At 45.2% G+C, this 21,694-nt stretch overlaps 1 protein-coding gene across 3 annotated transcripts; it reads right to left on the bottom strand.

Moving 5' to 3' along the window:
• Nucleotides 1-383: 383 nt before the first annotated feature.
• CSRP3 (cysteine and glycine rich protein 3) lies at nt 384-21,129 on the bottom strand. 3 transcript variants are annotated; one of them, XM_040255679.1, is made up of 7 exons: nt 20,944-20,967; nt 14,034-14,093; nt 10,368-10,507; nt 6,119-6,287; nt 4,251-4,383; nt 2,243-2,336; nt 384-718 (listed from the first exon to the last, which is right to left on the bottom strand). In XM_040255679.1, the coding sequence occupies exons 3-7, from the start codon at nt 10,477-10,479 to the stop codon at nt 642-644; spliced, it is 585 nt and encodes a 194-aa protein (XP_040111613.1). In that variant the 5' UTR covers nt 10,480-10,507; nt 14,034-14,093; nt 20,944-20,967; the 3' UTR covers nt 384-641. The 3 variants fall into 3 exon arrangements, with proteins under 3 accessions (XP_040111613.1, XP_040111612.1, XP_040111614.1); XM_040255678.1 differs by lacking the exon at nt 14,034-14,093 and having other exon boundaries at nt 20,944-21,129; XM_040255680.1 differs by lacking the exons at nt 14,034-14,093; nt 20,944-20,967 and adding an exon at nt 19,880-19,980.
• Nucleotides 21,130-21,694: the final 565 nt, after the last annotated feature.

The raw sequence follows: 21,694 nt of genomic DNA, 5'->3' as shown, positions 1-21,694 counted from the left end.
AACCATGCTTATGTTGTGTTTACCACCGCAGACTCCACATTTTGTTGCCATGTCTGAGTCTTCACGAAATGCGTAGTATTGCAAAGCCTGTGGTAAGGAGAAAAGGATGGGGTCTTCAGCAGTTTAATTAGTTCGGTATTCCTTTTAGAATTCACCGCCACGTTGTCTGTTTCCTTGGGGACCCCCTACTTTCTTCTCCATTTGTGCTAACTAGAAAGAAGCTTAGCTGACAGATTCTAGAAGACTGCTTCCCTCTGCCTGTTGCCTCCTTCTCCTCCTCACTCCTCAGTTGACACCAAAATCCATTACATCCTCTGCACAACTTGTTAAAAAACTTAAAAAAAAAAAATGTCCCCCTATTCGAAAGAAAAGATCCAGAGACATACAAGGTGTCACTTAAATTTTATTTCTGGTCTCTCCCACCCCCAGGTATCAAATAATAAAGCATTTTGTTTTGGACTTGAGTGTTAATAATTTTCTTCCGAAGAGCTCTTCTAACTTCGGGTGAAGACTGTGATCGCTTCTGAGGAGAGATACCCTTCAGCTACCAACGAGAGGAGGTTGGGGAGGGGTTTCCATCTGGGCAGGATTACTTGGGAAATGCTTTAGGCCTGTAAGAGACCTGGCACACGGTGCACGTTTCAATCTTTCTTTTCCACTTGGTGTGTAAGGCCCCCAAACCCAATACCTGTCGGGCCAAAGTTTTTGGCATAGCACACTGCGAACGAGAGAGAAGGGGACAGGGGGAGGATGGGCCAGTCAGCACCATTATTTCAGTTCCCCGCATCTGAGCACAGTTATTTTACCTGGGTCAAGCATCCTTTTTTTTCTTTTTTTCAGGCATCCTTTTGATAAATGTGTTTATAAGTTACCCTTTAAACAAATTGAACTGTATTTTATATCTGCTTATAAAACTGTTTATGCTCCTTTACACGCTCCTGTGTTCAGAGACGTTTTCTCTTGAGTCCCCATAATCTGGCTGCCAGTTGCTTGCCCAGCCCCGTTGCTTCCCGCCTCCTGCCTCCCTCCCTGCACTCCAGGTACACACTGCCTAGAATGAGCCACGATGTCCCAGCCTCGGTGCCTCTGCACTCACTGTTCCCTGTTCTGGGATCCCCCCCTCCAAAGCCAGAGGAAGCTTCTCTCTTCTTCTAAGAAAGCTTTCCTGGATCACCTTCCCCCTCGCGTGCCCTGCATGGTGTGACGTCCTCTGCTAGAGCTTGCAGCACTTAGGAATGCAGTTATTCATACTTCTCTGCAGGTTGATCTCCCTACCAGCTGCCGCAGCATTTTAGACTTTTCTGGCCCATGAATGCTGAGGACCCTCTGTATCCGCTACTACCGGGAGCAGGCAGTCCCCATCAGATACTACATCAGTTTCCACCTGGTCTCACCCACGGAGAAGCTGGGCCACCTGCAATCTTGGTTAGCAATGTCCTCCCTCTCCTTCCTCTCCAACTCTAACACACACATTCGGAGATCCTGAGACACCATCATTGAGTGAAAAGGGTGAGAGGACCCTGCAGAGAAGCAGAATAGGGCTAGGAGAGGCTCTGAGGACGGGGACACACTGCCATGGCCCTAAAGCATCCCTTCTTCTTCTCGGCGTCAGGAAGGAGCTAAGCCTCTCTTCCTCTCTGCAAGACAGAGGGATGATGGAGGCAGTTTGGGGCAGACCTGTGAGGACCAGAAGGCAGACCAGCTTGTCAGTTCTGTGTGATCACTAAGCAACGTGCAACTTCAGAACTGGACATGTCAGGAAGGAAGGAGGGAGGGAGGAGACAGGTGTGTCTTGATAAATTCAGCAGAAGCCAAACAGAGTTCATCCTCCCCAGCCTCCCGTCACCCCTGTCTGCCCATCACGTGGACAGAGCATTCAGGTTTTTGGAAGGGAATGTGATGATTTTGTCCAGAACTGAGGCCCCTTCCAAGGCCAGTCCGGCCACTGCTGCCTCCTTGGCTTCCCTGCCACCAGGTGCCTAGCTGCCCTCAACTTCCCTGAGCATCTGTGAAGAATCAGGTCCCCCGACGTGCTGCTGTGGAGGGGGCCAGAGGTGGCTCAAGCAGGAGGTTACTTTCCCTTTGGTGGCTGGCTTTGCCTTATATCCTGGAAGCCCAAACCTGGATCAGGCTGAGAAGCTACTCCTCTAGGCAGGCACAGGCCTGTCAGCAGGGACACAGCTTTCCCTCCCAAGGACCCTCCCTGGGAAAACATCTCAGGAGAGTCTCTGGAACCACTCACCTTTGCAGTAAAGTTCCCCATCTTTGTCAGTGACGTTTGTGGACTCTAGACTCTTCCCACAGATGGCGCAGCGAAAACAGGTCTTGTGCCAAGGCTGTGGGGCACAGGAGAGCAGAGCTGTTGGATATTTAATAGGGCAGGCAGAGCATTTGCTTCCTTGTTAAGTCCCCTGACCAGCAGCATATAAAGGAGTGCCCTTGTCTTAATCATTGACCCACCTAATTGGCTCCCAGAATCATTTTTCCAGGGGTTTGAGGAAAATGAGATACTATGGCTTGGCCAGCGATTCTTAGGACCCCTAAAGCTGGATTATCAAAGTGATTTCCATATATATCCCTTCAGAACAGACTAAATAGAAGAAGGATTCCTCTTTCTAGAAGATCAAAAAATAAACTGGAGAGAGGAGAACTTGGACTTGAGGCAGTGGGTAACATACTGAATATAAAATGAAAAAAGAAAGGCAAAGAAATATGCCATCATCTAGGGAATTTAGCCTCATTTTTAACTCTGTACCTCTTCTTTTTGTACTGGAGCAAGTTGATTTACAGTGTTGGTTTCAGGTATGCAGCGAAGTCATACGTGTGTGTGTGTGTATTCTTTTTCAGATTCTTTTCTGTTATAAGTTATGAGATACAGAATATAATTCCCTTGTTGTTTATACAGGTAGGTCCTTGTTATTTATCTATTTTATATATAGTAGTGTGTGTCTGTTAACCACAAACTCCTAATTTATCCCTCCCCACCCTTCCCCTTTGGTAACTAGAAGTTTGTTTTCTGTGTCTGTGAGTCTATTTCTGTTTTGGAAGTAAGTTCATTTGTAACATTTTTTTAGATTCCACATGTAAGTGATATCCTCTGATACTTGCCCTTCTCTTTCTGACTTAGTATGATAATCTCTAGGTCTATCCATGTTGCTGCAAATGGCATCATTTCATTAGATGTCTGAGTAATATTCCATTGTGTATGTGTGTGTACATTTGTTATCCATTCCTCTGTCGGTAGACATTTATGTTGCTTCTGTCTCTTAGCTATTATAAATAGTGCTGCAATAAACTTTGGGGTGGATGTATCTTTTCGAATTAAGAGTTTTCATCTTTTCTGACATGTGCCCAGGAGTGGGATTGTGGGGTCATATGGTAACTCTATTTTTAGTTTTTTAAGGAACTTCCCTACTGTTTCTCATAGTGGCTGTACCAATTTACTTTCCCACCAACAGTGCAGGAGGGTTTTCTTCTCTCCATACCTTCTCTAGCATTTGTTATTTGTAGTCTTTTTGGTATTCTCCTTGTATTTCTGATGGAAGATAGTTGTGTGGTTTAGATGACCCAGAAGATTGCCTGCCGTCTGGGTATCTGCATGTCTCCACAGCCCAGGGTCCTCACCTGTATTTAAGTGGCCAGTCCTGGGGTGGAGACAGTCTCTATATTTGGAGTCAGACTCTGTCTGTGGCCTTCCTCCCCCTGTTTAGTATAAACAGTATCTTTGTCTGTCTTCAGGCTCAAATCCTTGGGTGAACACCCTGGCTTCAGGCCTGAAACTGGAGCTTGTGGCCAAGTGTGAGTTACTGTCTCAGATGTCGAGGACTCTCCCTGTTGCCACAACATTTCTGAGTGAGGATACTTCTAGCTGCTGTGGGGTGTTTGCTCTGTGCAGCAGTGTGGCACCAAGAGCAGGCTGAGTTATGCAGTGGCCTCAGCTTCCAGAACTGACACTTTTCTGGAAGGATTGTGGACACTGAAGACAAGGGAGCTTGTGTGTCTCTGTATCTCCAGAGCTCCTAGCTAGGTGCCTTCCCTTTAGTGAGTTAATGCATATGCGTCAAATTCCACTAGTTCCGGTTTCCTAGGGCACTGCAGGGTAACTGTCACAGTCCGGGAAGGCAGGTGAGGATGAGTAGCTCCTAAGTGGCTCCTGGGAGCTAAGGAGAGTCTGCCTCCTTCTCTCATTCTTCCCAAGCCAAGGGGTGGAGGTAGACACATCCCCATCTGGCTCCTGTGGAAGTCCTTACCTTACCACCGCCCATCACCTTCTCAGCAGCATAGACTGACTTTCCACATCGAGGGCACTTCTCTGATGCTCCAAACTTCGCGAACTTGGAAGGGTTGCTGCTGGTGGTGGCTGAACGTGCCTGCTTTGGGGACCTGGTGGAAATAGACAAACGAATGAAACCTATAGACTTCCCTTGGCAAATAGTATGAGCTGTGTGACCTTGAGCAAGTTACTAAACTTCTCTGTGTCTTAGACTCCTCATCTGAGAGTGGGAATAGTTACAGTGCCTTCCCCACTGTAACCTTCCTCACTGCTGAGAAGGTTAAATGAGGCCAGGTAACTAAAGCACTTAGAGCAGCACCTGCCTGGCATGCTGTAAGGGCTAGTGAATGTTAGCCAGAATTCATTTACACCTTTCCTTTCTGTTGTAAAGCACTTCGCAAGTGTTCCATATATGCAGCTTGTATTATTGCTGTTGTTGTGTTATTATCCTGATTGCACATTTAGGGTTATCTGTACCATCTGGAAACCCACAGGTCTGCTTTCCAAAATGAGTAAAAATATTACAAGGCAAGATAGCATCTTGACAGTTGATACTAAACAAACCATAGTCCAATGAGCTGATGCATTCCTTGTCACAATTCAGATTGTCACCCTGCATCCAAATGTCACCTGCCCTCTTGAGAGCCATGTCTAAGATACAGGCACAATAATAACCCTGCATTTCCTTATCTTTTGGTGTTTCCTTGCACATTTATCGTTTGAGTCTCACCATAACCCTCTAAGGTAGGTAGGAGTAGCTGGAGAGTAAGGGCCAGAGGAGTAACTGCCCAAGGTCAGCAGCTCATAACTGGTGGAGCTGGGATGAAAACCAGGTCTCCAGACTCTCTTTCTATCTGTGCAGCACCCCAGAAAAAGCCCTAGCATAGAAAAGTGAGCTTTGGGTAATGTGAAGCAGAGATTGCAGCTGGTAGCATCTTTCTTTTTTAAATAGCATCTCCAGTTGGAGTTGAGTGATGAGAAAAATTTAAATGGCAAATCACACATCCCTGCACTTTTACAGGTTCTACCATGGGCTGTGCTCTTTGAAAGGGACCAGATGACTCTTCAGATGCTCTCACTGATCTCTGGGGAACGCTGCCTCCACTGGGCTGGGCCTTTATGCCAGTCCCACTGCAGAGCTGAGCCCGGATACCAGCTGGCCAGACAGCAGCTGCAGGCTAGTGACTGTCAGTCTATAAACTCAGTTTTGGGCTGGAGGTCAGCATGATCATCAAGTAGAACAGACTGGTAGATGGAGGTAGCACAGTGTGAAATCCCTGCTTCCCTAGGATAATGCTAGGGAAACCTCAACACTGTCCTGGTAACAGACAGGGCAGCTAGGAGACCCGCAGAACAGTCACAATTGATTGTTTGCTCAGCACAGTCCATCCCCACAGACCTGCTCCCCCTACAATGCAGACATTAGTCATCTTACAACCCAAGGGGAGAGATCTTTCAGCTACAAACACACAGAGAAGGGCCACTGCGTCCCTGCCGTCTATATGTAATTTACACGGAAATACTCAAAGGGGAAGGAAAGAGACTCCATGCAGTTTTGCAAAGGTCAAACAATAGGACATCTGTACATTCTGGGTTTTCTCTTGACATGCAAACCAAGAGCTATGGTGTAAAAGTAATTGCCCTTTAGAAAGGCAGATAATTTAAAGAGTGTCTTTGGAGAGATGACACATTGTTAGAACTTGGGTCAGACTGAGTATTCCTGTTGTTGGCAAGTCAACAATGGGGTCCATTCTCCCATCTCCAGAAAACGTTGCCATGGGAACAGAATGAACTCCCCTGAGAGCTGGGGCTTTACTGGCAGGGAGAAGCAGGGCAGTAACTCACTGTTGGAACTGGAGTCCCAGGTGTTCGCCTGTGTCCGTGCTGAGGCAGCCAGCGCCTTGTCCATACCCGATCCCTTTGGGGCCGTACCTGCGCCCGTAGCAGACCTTACAGTAGATCTCTGACTCGTGAGCGGCCACTGTGGTGCTGTCCAGCGCCTTCCTGCAGGCCACTGCCGGGGAAAGGAGGGTCAGGGAGTTAGGGCTGCGATTCTTCCCTCCTTCCCTGCGCCACTAGTGCAAGGGCCCCCTTGCCAAGGACCAAAGGTTCCAGCACAAGGGGCTCCCCAAGCCGAGCATACAACTTTGACTCCTGACCTGTGCATCTGCCCTGAGACAGTCCTGTTTCACAGGTGAGGAAATGGGAGCACAGAGAAGGGAAGTAGTGTTTTCAGCGGTGCCCAGCTAGAAAGAGGTGGCAACCAGGACTGGAACCCAGTGTGTGGTCTCAGACCAACTAAGAATAGTTGTCCTTGAGCGTCTCACCCCAAATGACATCGGGAAGTGTGAGTAAAGTTTATGTGTGGGGCTAAGCAGGGGGTGAGGCAGGGGAGGAACTTATTTTTTTCTTAATCACATCAGAATCATCACTGAGCAGTTTCTCTATTTAAAATGGATTCTGAAGAGCACTGTGATATTCAGGGAGATAATTACTGCTGAGACTACTTTTGATCCAGTTCTGGAAGCAGGGGACGTAATGAAAGGGTAGACCTGCTCTTAGGCTTCTATTGACTCAAGTCACTGTAATCACCTAATATAAAGTATGGGTGATACTTTACATTAGTATAGTTATTATATATATTATACATAGTACATAAGACTGTTTTTCCAAAAAGAAGATTCATAGAAAATCTTCTATTAATTAAAATTTTCAGTTGATAGGAAAATTTTTGTCAACTTGAATAAATGTTTAAGGATGTAAATGAAGATGTCAAATACCCACTTCTAATATTTAATAATATAAATAAAAAATATATTGCTTTGTAGACATGAGCTTTTTTCTAATCTTACACAAATTCAGGAAACAAATTGCATCCAAATTACTTCTCTGCATCTTCACCTTCAACATCTCCCTCTCAACAATATCTTCCTGAGGCAGCTGACCCAGCTCCCCAGAGCAGCTCATCCCCACGTCTGTCTGTATCTGAGAGGCAACCCTGTCTCCTTGAGCAGGAGGCTGTCACCTTGAAATCTGTGTCTCAACAAGAAGTACCTAATAACAATAATATTAGGGCAGCTTTAAATGTATATAGGATTTCCACAGCTTAATATCTTGCTGTATCACGTTGTAATGATGAGCCTTAAAGACTGTTTATGGTGATACAGAGGCTCATAATAGTGAGGTCATATCCCCAGGAATAATAATACATGTGCATTCAATTTGTTTGCCTCCTTTTTAGAAAACCAGTTCCATTAAGTGACCTCTATAAGCAATCCAACGTTTAATGAGATTGTTTCAAGCTAATATGCCTTTCTCAAATGGTAATTTATTTTTTTTAAAAAGTAAGTAATTGAATACAAGAGAGAGAGAAAGAAGATACGGTGGTAGAAGAGGTGGGGTTGGCCAGAGGTCGGTGCTTATGTGGCTGGAGAAACAGGCATATGGAAGTTCATTAAACAATTATGTCAATATTATGTGTGTTAAAATTTCTGATTAAAAAAGTTTAAATAAACTGAGAGACTCTCCTGTAGCATGAGAGACTTTATAAGGCTTTGAAGCCAAGGTGAACCCTTTTTGTAAGGAATAATTTGGCGGGGGGGGGTTTAGGGGGTGGAATGCCTCATATTTCAGCGTATTAAGTATATACCTATCTCTGCCCTTCTTATTGCTGTCATTCCTAATCTCCAGAACAACTTGTTGAATATTTATTGATGTTAGAGACTGAGTTCTTTGAGGGAAAAACTGTTTTAATATCCCCAGAACACAGCACAGAGCCTAGTCCTCTGTAGACATTTGTTGAGTGAACGAGTGACGAATTGATGCATGCGTGCGTGAAGATCAGTGACTTGTCCATGATTACACAGCAGTAAACAGCAGAGCCAGCCTCAGATCCCTTTGACCCTACTCCACCACTCATTCCCATCACTCCAGGACCTCCTGGGCCCTGGCTTGTCCTAAACAATCCTGTAGCCACTCCCTGGCTTCTGACCAACTTTCACACCCAGGCGCAGCAGAGTTGTGCTGTGCAACACCATAGCCACCTGGCCACCACATGGAGTCATAGTGTGTGTATTGGTGACACGTTGAAATTATTATTTTTTATATGTTGGGTTGAATGTTTAAAAATTTCGACTGTTTCTTTTTATGTTTTTAAAAATAGAGTTACTAGAAAAATTTTCTATATGTGGCTTGCATTATAGATTTTTTGGATAGCGCTGGTAGGGAGGATTAAGATTTGTCTAGAAGTTTGGAGAACCCTGGCCAAGGGACAGACTAAGGTAGACTTTGCCTCTATTTCCAGCAATTACAGAGTGACCTATGGACAGACCAGTCTTGTGATGAAACTACAGAAAAGCATGCTCCACTCCAGAATCCTTCTGTCCACCACTGCTGAAACCTGCCCAGATCCCTATCCCACCGGCGAGCTCTAAGGAGAATATTCAAGGGGTGAAAGGGATGGAAATGCTTACATCCTTTCTACATGGTCCATTCAACAGGGCATTTTCCTGAGTCCTGGGAAAGACAAGACACCTCTCACCATGGAAAGCATTGCTATCATTGCCTGCTCCCACTCAGATATCCAAGCTGATGAAAGGAGAATAAACGCCTAGAGAACTGGACTTCAGGTGAAGAACCCCAGCTTTCTTCTTATAACAACTTGTGTGTCAGGTATAACCATCTCTGTTTTATAAATGGGGAAATTGAGGCTCACCATGGTGAAATGACTTACATGGGCACACAGTTACATGGCAGTGTTCAGACTCAAACCCTAGTCATTTTTACTCCAATTCCAGTGTTCTTTCTAGTATTTCTTATCCCCATTCTTTTAAAAGAACATTCGCTATTTTTGGATAGAAGTCAGAAGGTTATGGAATAAATCCTCTTGAGCAATGACTTCTGGATAATTGTGATGATAATGGTGAGTCTGATGGATGTGTATGATGACTTAAAATTAACTACCCATCATTAAAGCCTAAAATGTTGGTAAATTTGCCAGTCCAATCACAGCAGCATTTTCCCCTGTTCCTTGGTGAGAATTATGTTTGTTGTGGGAGGTACAGGATAATGGAAACTTCTGCAGCAGATAAAATATTACTGTTACTGGAGGATGAAGGGTCTCTATCCCCTAACAGATGGAGCACAACCCTTGAAGTTCTGTATGAAACAGTTTGAGGCAGCGTGATGCCTTGTGGCTGCTGGGTAAGACATGGAGGTGGATGGAGGACTAGGCGGGGAGAGCATCTGCCAAATGTCGAGTAAGATGAACCCTTAAGCCAGACCTACTGGAGGGAAGCAAAGAAGGTAAGTGCCCAAAACAGAACTGCTCTCCTAAAAGGGGGAAAAGCTGCTAGGAGACTAGAAGGCAGTCGGGTTGAGGAGACTAGACTGGGATTTGAAGGTACAGACTCTGCTCTTGGCTCTGTTGCAGATGCCTGTGACCCAGGCTTAGAGATGAGAATGACTTGTCCAGAGTCACATGAGTTGGGCAGAGCCTGACTCCTGGGTGGACTACAGTTTTAAATGTCCCCCTAGTTTTGACATTTGTGGAAGTGTGTCCAGCAGGGGACAGTAAAGATTCCCCTTGTCAAGTTGATGGTGCCCCAGATTCTTCCCTTTCTGACCCTTTCAGAATCAGCCCCTGCTGTCCCCTCGCCTGACACTGGTTTTTTCTTAGGAAAGGCCCATTACAGCTGGCTTCAGTGACCGCTGGCCTGTGGGAACAACCCATTGAGCCAAGTCTACCCTGGCTGCAGATAAGTGATGGCTTCCTTTCTCTGCCAAGTCACACTTTGTAAATATCGCCACGGGGTCAGGGTTTTTACCACTGGGAGCTTATTCTGATTCTGAGCTGCAGGGAAACTGCCTCTGAGCCGGGCATGTGGTTGGAGAGCGGGTGCTTAGGAGAGCACCGTCCCTTCTTTGGGCCATGCCCCAGCGTGGTCATCCTAACAAGGTCCCAGGAGATGCTGATGCTGTGGGTCCCAGGGCCATCTGCTGAGAACGGCTGATACACAGTAACTGTGGCTAAGGGTGAGCTTTGGCGAGCCCTTGGTACACTGAGGGACTGTCATGGTGTTCACATCCAACTCACTGCAGTGGAAACAGGTCTTATGGAAACTCCTTCCATTGCACTGGATTTCTTCCGCGTGGTAGACGGTCTTTTCGCAGGCTCCACATTTCGCTCCTCCACCCCAGTTTGGCATCCTGAAGACTCTCTGATCAAGGTCAAATCTAGCAGGATATAAAGCAAATACCCTCAGTTTAGGTGGCCTCCAGAGTGAACCAATCATGGTTGACATATACACACTACTGTATATAAAATAGGTAACTAATAAGGACCTACTGTATAACACAAGGAACCCCACTCAATACTCTGTAATGACCTGTATGGGACAAGAATCTTAAAAAGAGTGGATATATTTATAATGGATTCATTTTGCTGTGCAGCAGAAATTTTGTGATTTACACAACATTGTAAATCAACTATACTTCAATTTAAAAAAAAAAATGAACCAATCCTTAGCAGCCCTGTGGTCTGCAGACCAGGATCAAGCCCCAGTTTGTTGGTGGTTCATCATTCATTCAGCAAATGGTTACTGTGTGTAAGTCAACGGATAAGCTCAGACACTCAGAGCAAGCTCTGAGCCAGTCACTTTGCCACTGTGGTTCTCAGTATTCTCTTTTGTTAAAAATTAATAATCCCTCTTCCTGTGTACCTCACAGGGTTCTCAGAAAGAATGGATTAACTGGTTTTGTGTATCTGAAATTGTATGCAAATATTCAGTATTGTGATTTCCTTCCATCTAGGTGTTTTTTTAAACTGTTCCATCAGAAGTGGGAATAACCTATGAAAACCATATCTTATCTAGCTAAGTGTTTCTTGAGTCACCTTGGATCTTGCTAAGATGCAGATTCTGCTTTGGTTGATCTGAGGAGGGGAGGAAGTTCTGCGTGTCTCAGACTCCAGGATGAGCAGATGCTGCTAGGAGTGAACCACCCTTTGGTTAGCAAAGCCTTAGCCAATCTTGCGTGTGTGCTGAGTCACTTCAGTCATGTCCGACTCTGTGCAATCCCATGGACTATAGCCTGCCAGGCTTCCCTGTCCACGGGATTCTCTAGGCAAGAAGACTGGAGTGGGTTGCCGTGCCCTCCTCCAGGAAATCTTCCCCACCCAGGCATCGAACCCACATCTCTTAGGTCTCCTGCATTGGTTGCTGCTAAGTCACTTCAGTCGTGTCCAACTCTGTGTGACCCCAGAGATGGCAGCCCACCAGGCTCCCCCGTCCCTGGGATTCTCCAGGAAAGAACACTGGAGTGGGTTGCCATTTCCTTCTCCAATGGGTGAAAGTAGGCAGGGTCTTTACCGCTAGTGCCACCTGGGAAGTCCTGAAGAATATATATATATATATGTAATATTTTAAAACTCTCTTCGGATTCATTTCATCTGCACATTAATTCCTTTTTAGGAAATATCATTGCCCAGGCAATGAGCTATGTTGTCACCACACTAGATCAGTGGTTTGGAAACCTACCTCCTGCCTTTAGGGCTGCTGGCAACTTGCCGTGTGCATGGAAATGAACTTCATAGGGTCTCTTTACATCTGTTTTCCCACCTGTGCTATGAAGAGAGTCCTTTTCTTTGCTGCTTCACAGTGTTGTTTAAAGGATGTGCATGAAGGTACTTATCACTGCTCTCAGGGACAGGTGTGACTCCAGGAGCCCGATGATGATCCTGTGAGTCTGCCCACATCCTTTAAGCACCTTCTGTTGCCAGGAGCTGCTGACAGCCAGCCCCAGGCCACCCTTGTCCCCTCACTACAGAACTATGTTTCAGAGATACCAGGTTAGGAGAGACATCAAGAATTTTTTTTCTCTTTCCTTCTGTGTCTGTGTGTAAGAATGAATCCAGTTTTCAATTTCCCCAGAGCAGAACTAAAATAAGCTATCAATGCTCAGTGAAATCTCTGAAATCCTGTCAGTCCCAGTGGCCTGAATTTTCTCTGGGATCCTTTGGTTTGTAAGAAGCCTGGTGTGTCATCTTGTCATTGGCACCAAGCACTATCAGACCATTCCAAGTGGCTGCTTTGACTTTCTCCTTCCCTTCCAGGAAGCCAGTCACCTTCTTATAATAGTTGGCGATTAACACTAAGCCTCCTGGTTCACCTGGTATGGATTGTGTCTTCCAGCCTCATCACAGAAACAGGTTTTGCTAAGAAACAGAAGGTAAATAGCAAACAGATCATGAAACCCAATACTAGGACAAAAGGGAAACTCTCCATCTAAATGCTTAACAAGGAGCTTTCCTCACTTCCAAAAACGGGTTAGGTTAGCCAGAAACATCCTACCCTTCCTCTCAGAGAAACAAGCTCTTCTTTTTATCCAATAAAATCTTAGAAAATATAACCACACCATGAGGCTTGTGGGATCTGAGTTCCCCAACCTTGGCCCTTAGCAGTGAAAGCACCAAGTCCTAACCACTGGGATGCATGCATGCTCAGTTGCTTCAGTCTTGCCCCACTCTCTGTGACCCCATGGACTGGTAGCCCTGCCAGGCTCCTCTCTCTATGGGATCCTCCAGGCAAGAATACTGGAGTGGGTTGCCTTGCCCTCCTCCAAGGGAGGATCTTCCTAACCTGGGGACTGAACCCACGTCTCCTTTGTCTCCTGCATTGCAAGTGGATTCTTTACCCACTGAGCCACCTGGGAAGCCCCCTAACTACTCCTCCAGGAAATTCCCCAAAAGGTTTTTTAAAAAGGAAACCTTTAGTGCTATTTCTATAGTTCAGGTTGTTCAATATAGTGGCAAGAGTGATGGATTTTTAATTGAAAGGCTTGGGGTCAAATCTGCACTCATTCATTTAATCACCATGCATTTACTACCACCTATCATGTGTCAATGTATCATGTGTCATATATTGAGCTTCCCTAGTAACTCAGTGGAGAAGGCAATGGCACCCCACTCCAGCGCTCTTGCCTGGAAAATCCCATGGACGGAGGAGCATGGTAGGCTACAGTCCATGGAGTCGCTAAGAGTCCGACAGGACTGAGTGAGTTCACTTTCACTTTTCACTTTCATGCACTGGAGAAGGAAATGGCAACCCACTCCAGTGTTCTTGCCTGGAGAATCCCAGGGATGGGGGAGCCTGGTGGGCTGCCGTCTCTGGGGTCACACAGAGTCGGACACGACTGAAGCGACTTAGCAGCAGCAGCAATAACTCAGTTGGTAACAAATCCTCCTGCAATGCAGGAGACCCAGTTCAATTCCTGGGTTAGGAAGATCCTCTGGAGAAAGGGATAAGCCCCTTTTGGGCTTCCCTTGTGGCTCAGCTGCTAAAGAATCCGCCCACAATGCAGGAGACCTGGGTTCGATCCCTGGGTTAGGATGATCCCTTGGAGAAGGGAAAGGCTACCCACTCCAGTATTCTGGTCTGGAGAAGTCCATGGGCTGTATAGTCCGTGGGGTCGCAAAGAGTTGGACACGACTGAGTGACTTCACTTTCACCTTTCACTTTCTGTCATGTGTCAGACACTGCACTAATTTCTTGGTGAGGGAATCAAGGAGGAGAAAGCTTATAAAGATGTGTCCCATTCCCTAGCCTTGAGAAGCCTACATTCTAGGAAGATATCTAGGAAGATAGGCAAGAACCAGAATACTCTGTACCAGAGAAGAGTCTTTTGGGATGAGTCGGACACGACTGAAGTGACTTAGCAGCAGCAGCAGCATGCAAATTTAAGAGGAAATGACTTACCCACTTACTTACATTTAGATTGGGGAAGAAAGCAGTGAGTTGTTAGAGGATCACAGAAAACCTCACATCTAAATGGGGATTGGAAGGTGAATAAGAGTTTACCAGACAGAGAAAAGGAAAAAGGACATTTCAGGCAGAGAAAAGAGCACACAGAAAGGCTTGGTGATCTTAACACACCCTGAAAGAGTTCAAATTGTTTATATTTTACTTTCAGGGACAGAGTAGATTTTTAATATTGCAACCTCATGTATACACAAGATGAGGCATAAAAAGTAGACATTTGGGGGTAATATTTTAGCCAACTTCTTTTTCCAAGATCCATCGTTCTCTGACTAAAGATGATACATTTTTGGAAAAGGGTAGAATCATGTAATTTTGCTCATGTTTGTTTTGATCCTGAGTTTCAACATAATATAAAATAGAGAAGAAATGTAATACATATCTAGAAATGTGACTTGTGAAATTAATGACATGAAAAATTTCAATGACCCCAGGTCAAATTTCTCATTTCACATCTTCAATGGAGATTTCATTGGCATGTCTTGCAATTTAATGGGAGACAGAGATGCCTCTTAGAGGGATTGTGTGTGTGTGTGTGCGCGTGAGTATGTGTGTGTGTTCAGCAGTTGTCTACACATGGTACTTTTCAAAGTAAGTATAAGATTACAGATAATAGCTATTCACAAGGTAATGGAGCCTGCACAGGTTGTTTTTAAGTGATCATAAATATCTGACATACATTTTTCAAGACGTCAGGACACAAAATAGAAATCCATAAGCATTCAATTAAACAGGTGCTCAGGTCCACTTCTAAAGATGGAAGTGTAGCTATGGGGGCTTAACACAAGAGACATCTCTGATTTCTTCTTTGGATGCTCAAAGGCCAAACGGCAGTGTGCGTTGTAAAGCAGCCTGAATAGGAAGACACAGGCTTTAATCTTAACCTTGCGGCCTTGAAAGTGGGTGAAAAATGACAATGTTATGTCCTGCACTTTCCTCACAGGATCCTTGTGAAGGTCATGGAAAGATGATGGAATTTAAAGCAGCATTGAGAAGCTGTTCAATGGTAAGTCATTGTTACTCACTTTATTTTAGGTTATTCAACCTGAATAACCATCTGCTAATTAAGTCACTATGATTTGAAAGAACCTTTACGTCTTGGCTTACATACCTAACCTTCTCAGCCTCTTGCGTGGCTTTGGAATTCCTGTGTCTAAACATTCCCTGAGCCAGGCCTGGAGTGCAAGTTTACTCTGGCAAGGTCCAAGGGATGGGCCACTTGTTTATCAGCGTTGCCTGGCACAGGCAAGGGTCATTGGAGGTGGGACACCAAATATAGTCTTGCCTGTCACTCAGCCCCATTTGTCACCTGGATCAGAGTCTCCATCACATCACCTGGCGCTACTATCTGGGCCAGTCCCAGAGATGGTCTTGTCTGTGAGTCAGGATTAAAACAGGAGACAGTCCGGGATTTAGGAGGATGAAAGAGAATGCCAGACCCTGCCATGTCAACTAGGGAGAGGGTGGACTCCAGACTGCTGAATACCCAGTTCCCAGTGAGAGCTACCTGGGTGGATTTCTTAGTGAATAATGCTGTGGAAGAGATTATACTGGGAACGCACTATTGTGGAGACTGGAGAAGAGCGTAAACCAGATGCAGGAGGCCAGAGTTCTAGTTCTGCCTGGCCTTTTCGAAGCTGTGTGATCTGGGAAAACCATGCAGGCTCTCTGAAATTCAGTGTCTCTCTCTAAAATAGGCATGATAGTCTCATCTATTTCACTATTTTGGGCAGGATGGTAGTGTTTGAGTGAGAGAAATTGCAGAGTATTATAAAATGTGAAAGCTGATGAGTCCTGCAATAACTCTAAGTTGTCACATATCTATTTTAATTTTTAAAAATAGTGCTATGCTGTGTATTTTGGGCACATTCTTCCTAATTCAATGCTTGCTTTTTCTTTTTTTAAACTACTAACTGTAGAGCTGAAAGGTGATACCTTAGGGCAAAAGTGGGTGAGGTAGATAAAATGGGGGCTCAGTGATTTTGTTTTTTCTTTATTAGGGGTCCATTAAAGAACCAGGGAGGGAACCTTAGGCCACAGGCTTTGAGCAGACATCGCCAGTGACAATGCTATTTTCATCTCAGTGTTGGTTGTTCTGTTAGAAGCCTGATTCCGCATAGTGAGTTAAATTGTCTACACTGACTGAAGCAAAGATTTTGGATCATAGAAGCACATATCTGGAATCTAAGTGATAATCAGTACTAATATAATCATGTTGTTGTTGAGTCAAATTGTCTGGAGCCTGGCCCTTGGACCAGGCCCTGTGGCAAATCTCATTTAATCTTTACAGCCACTCTCCAAGACAGGTGCTTATAACATTCACTTTAGAGTCAGAGACAAGGAATCTTAGGGAAATTACATTGCTCAGGTGGCTAGTGGTTCTGGCCATACTTGGCTAGTTTGTGTCACATGGCTAGGTTGGAACTTAGGTGGCTCTAACTCCAAAGTTGTGTTCTTCTATTAACCTTAGCTACTATTTATTGTTTACTGAGTATCAGTTGCTTTATATATACTACTTTTAATACAACAGCCTTGTAGAGCAACTGTTGTGATTCCCATTTTGTAGATGAGAAAACTGAGGCACAGAAAGCTAAAGTGACTTGTCTGAGGTCCCATAGCTAGTAAGCAGCAGAACCACCATTCAAACCCCAGTTAAGCTGGTTCTGTGTCCCATGTCCCTGCTTATAACACATTGGAGGGGTCCAGGGTCAGCAACTCCATTAACCGAACTTCACAGGTGATGGGAACTGGAGTCTTACCAACCTGTCATCTCTCCATGGGGCAGAGAGAGTACTCACTGGTGGGAGTAACAGGGCATTGGAATTCAATACAGTAAAATAAAGAACTTTCCTAGAGTCAGTGCTCCTCATGCAAGGAAAGGGCTCCTTCGGGACTGCAGAGTTCTTTCTCCCTCTTGACTTAGCTTGGGCTGGATGGCCAAGTGGCTGCAATGTAGTGAAGCCCTTTCAAGGGTACTTCAAGCCCTGAGACAGATTTAGGGATCTGATTGGTGACTGGAACCTCACCTGGCAGAGAAGCTACCCAGAGGTATTTCCTCTTAAATACTGCCTCTTTAGTTTCTTCATCCAAGTAAAACAGATAATGCAAGAGCTTTGGAAAGAAACAAACCAGGGTGCAAGAAACACTATCTATTCAACTGTGGGCAAATTACTCAAAATCTTTGAGCTCAATGTCATCGTGTACATAACAAGAGGATGAGAAGGCTTTTCTTAGAAGGTTGTTTCTGGTTAAATAAGACAGCAGTAATAGCAAAGATACTATATATAAATGCTTACATATAGCAGGCGTTTAATAATTTTAGTTGCTTTCATTATTACTGTTAGTGTTTTTAATCTCCAGTTTTAAAATCCTTTTTCTTTTCTTTTTAAAATATGTATTTATTGGGCTGAGCCAGATCTTCGACCTTGTTGCAGCATGCAAGATCTTTAGTTATGGCATATGGGATCTAGCTCCCCAGTCAGGGGTTGGACCTGGGCCCCCTGCATTGGGAGCACAAGAGCCTTAGCCACTGGGCTACCAGGAAAGACCCCAAAATACGTTTTCTTAAATAAATCTTTCCCACTCCTTCTCCATGGCTCTTCTGTTCAGACTGTGAACCCACTCTGTTTTTCAGCCTTCAGAGTGTGCTGTACCCAAGAAAGATGAAGCCTGGCACCAGGGACAGCACACTGCCAGGGTCCTGAGCCTGTGCCCTGGGTCAGCCTCTTCCCCACTTTGGCAGTTCTGGTGCCTAATGCCCGCTGACCTTGCTGGTGCTCTGCACTTGGAAGGGAAGCAGTGAACCCAAACAGAGTCCCTGTGGCCCAGGGAGACCGTGGCTCCCCCTGGGTAGGACACTCAAGGTCAGCCGCTTCCTGCTAAGCTTCTGAGGAGATACATGAAGGCCCCTTCCAGAGGCCCTTTCTCAAAGCCTGGGGAGCATAGGTCACTTAATCCCAGTACAAAAATAAACCCAGCTCTTTTAAAATTCAGACAGAGTAGACACACCTCCCCTCAAACTAAGGCTGTAGCGCACGGGTCATATTCTATCTTTTCTGAAATCATCTCTGAGATGTGGCCGACTGTTACTCTCAGAAACTCACTGGGCTCTCTTGACCTTTATAATTTGTTTTTAAAGACCATGTTGCACCCTAGGGTGCATCCTGATTCAACCACTTCCTAGCCATGTGACCCTGAGTGATTACTTTGCTTCTTTGAAGTTTCATTACTCGCTCCGAAGAATGACGTCTTGCAGGGCTTTTGGTGACTTTTGGCTAACTGTGCTGCACACCTGCGCAGGGCAGTAAACAACCGACAAATCGTGATCCTCCCCTTTCCCATGATGCGGCCACCGGTCAGGCTCAGAGAAGCTTCTGTCTTCTCTGGGCCCAATAATAAGACAATGATTGTCTCTTCTCCCGCTTTCCTTCATTGCAGTGAGTAACTGCGATTCTTTACAGTTGAAGGCATCCCATTTCTCTTTGGCTGTGAAGTCCAGCTCTTGGATATAGTACTCCCGAAAATCTGAGTGGCACACTTATAATTGGAAGTCTGCCTGGCTCAGGAGTTCTATTTCCTGTGTGTTATATGCCTTGTCTGTGTCCTTCCTCTTGTAAAACAGGTTAATCATCTAACTCTTGATCAGCTTGTTATTTGCTCCAACCTCTACCATCACACTTGTAGTGGCTCAGATGATAAAGAATCTGCCTGCACATGTAGGAGACCTGGGTTCGATTCCTGGGATGGGAAGATCCCCTGTAGAAGGGAATGACAACCCACTCCAGTATTCTTTCTTGGAGAATTCCATGGGCAGAGGAGCCTGGCAGACTACAGTCCATGGGGTCACAAAGAGTCGGACACAACTGAGCAACTAACATACTTGTACTTAGCAGGAAATCCTCTTGCAGCCCATGGGGTTTGGCTCTGTGCCTTTTCTCCAATGCCTTGACTATTTGTACAGTTTTACTAAGCTTACAGACTATTTTCTCATACTTTATTCCATTTGTTTCTAACAAATGCCCTTGGGATGGGTGGCCTAACTTTAATTTTTACTGTTCAGAAATGGAAACTCAGAGAAGTGATATTCAAAGCTAGAATTTGAACTGCCTCTATGGCTGAGGCTCTTCATTTGTTTCTATTTCCTTTTTCAAGTTTGAAGAATTTCTTTTTTTTTTTTTTTTTAAACATGAACTTTTTTTTTTTTGGCCCCACTGGCTCTTTGCAGCACACAGGCTGGCACAAAGTTTTAGTTGCCCTACAGCAGGCATGTGGAATCTTAGATCCCCAATAAGGGATCAAACCCACATTCCCTGCACTGGAAACCAAATTCTTAACCACTGGATCACCAAGGAAGTCCCCCAGGATTTCTGAATTTGTATTCTCCCAAGAGTCTGTCTCCTTGTCTTCCAGGAGGACTGTAGCAATTTGCCTGTTGAAAGATCCTGCTCACTCTTTCCTTCTCCTTCTCTGCCCCTCAATCTCCTACCTCCTCCATCTCCAGTGGATGGCTTGTGTGGGGGGCTGCAGAGCACCTGTCTGCCCACTTGAGAGGGTTCTGAGCCTGGGGGTCACCTGTACCCCTACCAACAGGCAGAGCTTCTTTTAAGGACTGAGTTGTTCAGAATGGAACCGAAGTCAAGCCAGAGAATCTCTGACATTTTTTGGGTCATAAAGAAGTTTTACATACATTGCAATGAACTGAATGTACCCAGCGTTGCAGTTAAATCCCCAAAATATTATAAACTGAGGACACAGGCTTTCCCCATTTTCCTGCCCTTTTTGTATTGATGCCTACCTTTCCTTGCATTCAGGAGACAGTCAGTACAAACTCATCAATGGCAATGAATTGTAAACTGTACTGCAGAGACAGGGGTCCTCAGACCTGTTCGCCAACCCTTCCTTCTTGAGGAGTCACCACCTTGGCTCAGTGAAGGGAACAGGAATTAGAGGCGGTGGCTCTGATCCTTGGACAGTATTTTCACTCGTTTCTCACTCTCAGTCACACTCATGCCTGTCATTCACTGGGATGTAACAACAACAGTAACAACAAAATCCTGTACTGAAATCTAGAGGAAACAATGGGAATCACCCCTCAAGCCCCAGCTGGGAATGATCTTCCCAGTAAACAGAACTTTTCATTGATTTTCAACACAGACATGTCTTTTGGGGGGGCTTGTTTTGATTAGTTTCAAATGATTAAGAGCAAGCCTATTGCTGAACATCCTTGGGATATAAAATCTGTTTTAAATCAATGACTCTTTTGAGTTTTACCAAAGTGCAAGACAGGATAAGGTGAACTGTAGAAGTCTGAGTCACTCACTTACACCTTTTGAAAAAGAACAGATCCTTGTATTTTAAGCATTGGAAAGGTGGCTTCTGCTGTATCGTGTCTATTGTAACCACTTTGTGCAGGGCTTTACAGTGTAGGAAAATGTCACCACATCCATATTGATCCTGGGAGGGGAGACCAAGACCCTGAGGGCAGGAACTTTCTCAAAGTCACACGTCATTCATTATGTGATCCTAGGACTAGAATGAACACATTTTGACTAAGACAATAAGAAACATTGTTCCATCAAAATAGTTTTAGACCAAAAATGATCCCTTACTCATTCTCTGTGAGCTTTCCTTGCACCCTCAAATGCTAATCACCCTTTGAGGAGTGTTCTAGACAACTGGGTCTACCCCAGAATCGAGCATAACTTGACCCTCCTCACATGGAACCAGAGTGGCTGGTGGCACTTGAAAGAAATACATGCTTACTCTATGAAGCACACCCTAACTCTACAGACCCTTCTTAGTCCCAGGGCGCCCCCAGGCCAGCCCACCTCCAGGCCTGATGCCCTTCGCTCCACTCACCTGTCTGTGTGATCTCTGTCGGCTCAGCTGCATAAGGGGGCTCACGTCCTCTTTAAATACATGAGGGCCGTCACCAGCCTTGGCCCGTGGTTCAGGGAAGGGGAGGGAGGCTGAGGGGAGGGGGTGAATGAGACATAAGTAACACAACTGCTATCAGAGGCCGAAAATAGCTTGTGACCAAAGCCCTGAGTGTCGTTCCCCCCACACCAGCTGCAAGGCCCTTGCAGAACCATATCGCCTGGGTTTTGTTGTATTTGCCAATAGCCTTTGGCATACAGGGATCAATTTGTGGAGTGTGCATTTCTGATCAAGTGCTGGGAACAGGAACAAAAGCAAGAAAGGATTTTACACCTCAAATCAATTTTCCAGGCTCCCACTCCCCTGACCTTCCTGGAAATCAATGCAAAGGACCTGCAACATGAATCATGAACCATATCTGGGCGCCCTCTGGAACTCGAAGACACAGGCCACTGTTCTTGTGAAGGAAACTCAGAGCTAAAAATAAGAGTGATGGGTGTCTGGGATAACACTTAGATGATCTCTTCAAAGCAGCTTGGGAAAATAAAGTCAGCTTAATCATTAAAGTCACGTCACTTCATGGCCCGCTATCCTGTGAGGAAAAGTTTTCTCTCCAAAGTTTTTAGTGACTTTGTTATCTGTTTCAACTTAAGAATTTAAAATGGCTGTGCATCCTATTTAAGGCAAGTCTCTATAAACCCACATTTTTTTTGGAGGTCTAATTCCTCACTGC

This window comes from Oryx dammah, unplaced genomic scaffold, assembly GCF_014754425.2.
Source record: "Oryx dammah isolate SB20612 unplaced genomic scaffold, SCBI_Odam_1.1 HiC_scaffold_15, whole genome shotgun sequence".
Lineage (NCBI taxonomy): Eukaryota > Metazoa > Chordata > Mammalia > Artiodactyla > Bovidae > Oryx > Oryx dammah.
This window is presented reverse-complemented; position numbering and strand designations above follow the sequence as displayed.